At 43.4% G+C, this 4340-nt stretch overlaps 1 protein-coding gene across 3 annotated transcripts in view; it reads left to right on the top strand.

The window, feature by feature from the left end:
• The window catches only part of ACSM1 (acyl-CoA synthetase medium-chain family member 1), a 42250-nt gene that overhangs the window by 36837 nt on the left and 1073 nt on the right, over positions 1 to 4340 (top strand). For all 3 annotated transcript variants that reach the window (XM_012647489.1, XM_012647488.1, XM_012647490.1), the window contains 3 exons: positions 979 to 1106; positions 2480 to 2579; positions 3420 to 3539. In XM_012647489.1, coding sequence (XP_012502943.1) covers positions 979 to 1106; positions 2480 to 2579; positions 3420 to 3539 — 348 coding nt within the window. The remainder of the gene's footprint in view (positions 1 to 978; positions 1107 to 2479; positions 2580 to 3419; positions 3540 to 4340) is intronic.

Below are 4340 nucleotides of genomic sequence, written 5' to 3'. Positions count from 1 at the left end.
ATATGAGATCTAATCTTTATTTCCTTCTTCTGCTAGGTTTTGGGTTAGTTTGCTGTCCTGAATTCTACTTACTTAAAATGTAAAGTTATTGGCTTGAGATCTTCTTTTTAATGTATGTGCTAAAGACTGAACGTTTGTGTCTCCCCAGAATTCATATGTCACAATCCTAACCCCCAAGGTGATGGTATTAGGAGACGGGGCCTTTGGGAGGTGATTACGTCACGAGGGTAGAGCCCCATGAATGGTATTAGTGCTCTTACAAAAGGGACCCCAGATAGTTCCCTCATTCCTTTTGCCATGTGAGGACACAAGAAGAAGTGAGGCATCTGTGAAGCAGGAAGTGGCCCTCACCAGACCCTGAACTTGTTGGTGACCTAATCTTGGACTCCCCAGCCTCTGGAACTGTGAGAAGTAAATTTCTGATAGGTGACCAGTTTATGGTATTTTGTTACCACAGCCTGAATGGACCAAGACATTCTGTGTGTAAATTTCCCTCTTAGCACTGCATTTGCTGCAATCTATAATTATCTTAAAATGAAAAGTTTACTTAAAATAATATCAACCTCATAGGCTTTCTGTGAGGATCAAATGAGACAGTATTTTGGGAAGAAGACTCATTCAGTGTACTGACTCCTCTCATCTGTGCAGGCACCGTGTGAATGCTGACCTTGTAGCAGTGAATAAAATAAACTAGGTTCATGCTATAATGGGAATTTTATTCTCGCTGATTGCCACATAAGAGTGAGTTGTTACTTTTTTAAAAATTGTTTAAAACTGGTTTGATAACATCCACTCATTGAGACGTAGCATTCATCGAGTGCTTACATGTAATGAAAATAGACTCAAAATGATCGCCAAACTTGCCCAGGTACCAGATAGAACCAGAGGCAGAATTCAAACCCAGATCGGAACCTGAGGTTGCGGCTTATAATGTCTAAATTGACTGCCTTCATCAAAGGGGCTCTGTTCTCTTTGCAGGGTGATCCAGAGAAGACAGCCCAATCGGAGTGTGGGGACTTTTACAACACTGGGGACAGAGCAACTATGGATGCAGAGGGCTACATCTCGTTCCTGGGAAGGGATGATGACATCATCAATGCCTCTGGGTAGGGGTGGCTGACCCTGGGCTGGCCCCTCGCATGCCTTGTGGGATCTTGCTTGCCCAGACATTGCTTCATTCACTGGTGATGGGGCCCTCAGCCCAGTTCTGAACAGAGCCACGTCTGTGGTGTCCTGACCCCAGGTACCTGTGCACCTGCCCCAACCGTTGCATCTAGAAGAATCAATCAAAATGAAATTCAGGAGGGTCTGGAAGAGGAACCATAATAAGACATCATGCAATCTAAAGACAAGGGGAATGGGATTCGGAAGTGAGACTTTCTTTTGGCCAGCATAGGCTAGGGGACCTTATTTTTTGTTTGTGCTCCTCTAATGTGGCACAAGATGTCACAGGAGAAGCATCATCATAATAATAGCTAACCTTTATGCAGTACTTCCTAAGTGAAAACTCTCTCCTTGGTGCCTTATACAACCCACCTCTCAACACTAGAAGGGAGGTAATTATTATCCTCATTTCACTGAGGGTAAAACTGCCAACCAGGGAAGAAATTTGCCTAACGTCTCAAAGACAGTGCACGGTGGCATCCAGATTTGAACTGAGTTACTCTGGCTCTGAGCCCTTGTCCTTAACCCCTGTGTGATTTTAAAAAGAGAGAAGAAAAGCCACATTATACCAGAGTAACAATTTCCCTTGAATATTTCAGAGAAATTGAAGTGATTTTTTTGATTGCTGAAACATGCTGATATACATATACACACACACACACACACACACGTCTGTGTGTGTGTGTGTGTGTGTGTGTGTATTAAATACTGGAAATTTGTTGAAAGTAGATTTGAAATGTTCTCAACACAAAAAAGGTAATTGTCTGAAATGATGGATATGCTAATTTTATTCATTGTAGTAATCATCTTACTATGTATATGTATATCAAAATATCATGTTATATCAAAGCATGATGTGGGCTGATTTAAAAAAATCACATCATGCACCTTAAATATATACAATAAAAGCCAAAAAATTAAAATAAAATGAAACACACTGATACGATGGGCAATAGGATGGAGAATTCGCACGAATGTTAAAGACAAAGTTTAAGACTTCTCAGAGATTTCCTGCCTGGGGAAGCTGCGTGGGCCGAGCACGCAGAGCTCTGGGAGGACCCAGCATTCTCCCTCCTCCCTCAGCAGAGGCAGCGAGGCCAGAGGCCGCTCGGGCAGCACCTGAGCCTCGTGTTTTTAGCACAGATTGTTCAGGTCTTCACATTTGGGGTGCATGGCACGGGCAAGTCACTGGTCTCTGGCTCCCTATGTCCTTCACCCTCTGTGCAAAGGGGAGATGTAACCATCCAAAGTAGGAGATTTGAGGACTGAGTCCGCCCCAGGCCTGGCACGTGCCTCAGAACAGTGAATCCTCCAGGTACCGCATCGGGCCGACGGAGGTGGAGAACGCTTTGGCCGAGCACCCAGCGGTGGCGGAGTCAGCCGTGATCAGCAGTCCGGACCCGAAGCGAGGGGAGGTGAGCAGGACACGGAGGTCACCGTGTCTGCGCGTGGGCACTGGGCAGGCAGGTGTGGGGGGACTTCCAGGCCTTGGACCTAGGGTGGAGGGAGAGCACGTGGGGTGCATGTGCATTTGCACGGTGTGGTCAGCAGGTCTCAGTGTGGCCCTGCCTGTGGCTCTGATGATACCCGAATCCTTTAACTCTCACAAAGCCAAGTAATCTAAGAACTCTTATCTTATACTCTCTGGATAGATGAAGAAAGAGAATCATAAGGAAGTTAAGTAACTTGCCACATCACACAGCTAATAAGGAATGGAGCTGGAATAGGAATCCCAGCAATGTGGTACGAGAGCATGCATTCAGTAACTGTTTATTGAGCACCTGCTATGTGCCAGGCCTTGTGCAATTAAACGGGGATATAAGTAATAATTTTAAAATAATAAATATTCAACAATTATTAAATTCCCACTGGGTTCCAGGCACAGAAATGTATATACAATAATAGTAAAAATGATAATGATAATGGGAATAATAAAATATTTAAACTGGTTGTATGTTTTATATGTATAATCTCATAGAATTTTTTATAGGAACCCTATGAAGAAGGAATCTTTTTTGTCCCCATTTTGCAGAGAAGGAAACTGAGGTTAAGGAGAGGTCATTTTTCAAGGCACAGAGTGGAAATTGGAAGTACAGGCATTTGACCCTGGTCCTTGCCTTCTCCAAAGCCCATGTATTCTTAACCACTCTATGCTCCAAACGTCAACTCACCTTTCCACTCATTCCATAAACATTTGCTGTTTACACTGTATCATAGGTTGTCACTCACCGAGAGCCTCTGCTCCTGTTCTACAGGTGGTGAAGGCATTTATTGTCCTGACCCCGCAGTTCCTGTCCCAAGATCGAGACCATCTCACCAAGGAGCTGCAGCAGCACGTGAAGTCACTGACGGCCCCGTACAAGTACCCGAGGAAGGTGAGCGAGGGCAGACGGATGGGTCTGGTGTCCCTGAGCAGTTCCTGGTGCTCGGCTGCCCGCGTCTCATAGGGTGGCTGTGCAGGGGAAGCTTAGGCAGCCAACAGCGCTGGCTTTGTCCTCTGCACAAGCAGCAGTTTGGCTTAGGGAGGGGATGGAGCAGTTGACTTATTTGGACGGCAACTGCTATCCCGCATCAGAAACAAAAAAAGGAATCATGGCAGGTGTGTTAACCTAAAGAAAAAAATCAGACAGTGCCCGAACATATTTAAAAAGGTCATTTATAATCCTGCAAAATCTGCAAAAGGAATCTAAATCGGCAGCTTCCAAACTATTTTTAACATGATTCCTAGTAAGAAATATATTCTATGTTACATATATATTTCACATATATATCTTATGTATATAAGAATAAAATAAGTTAACAAAGTGATATTTATTTTACAACATGTAATACATTGTTATTTTTATTCTACTTCATTTGTTCTAAATGCTGTGTACAACCCACAAAAATGTCCAACAGTAGAGAAATTACTAAATTATCCATTAAATTGGATATTATCCTATAATTTAAAATGATGCAGATCTTCTATTTTGACATAAAAATACCTCAACAATATATTAATAAGAGAAAAACACAGTTATGAAAAAATATCCATAGTATTATCCTGTTTAAAAGTAAAGTTCGAAAGGGTATATAGAGGCCAAACGTCAGCGTTCCCGCCTTTGCGATACTTTGCTGCGTTGCCTGAGTGTTCGGCATCGATGCGCATAATGGAACCGCGCGGCGGACGTGGGTCA

Source organism: Propithecus coquereli, unplaced genomic scaffold (assembly GCF_000956105.1).
Source record: "Propithecus coquereli isolate 6110/MARCELLA unplaced genomic scaffold, Pcoq_1.0 Scaffold27, whole genome shotgun sequence".
NCBI classification, from domain to species: Eukaryota; Metazoa; Chordata; class Mammalia; order Primates; family Indriidae; genus Propithecus; species Propithecus coquereli.
This window is presented reverse-complemented; position numbering and strand designations above follow the sequence as displayed.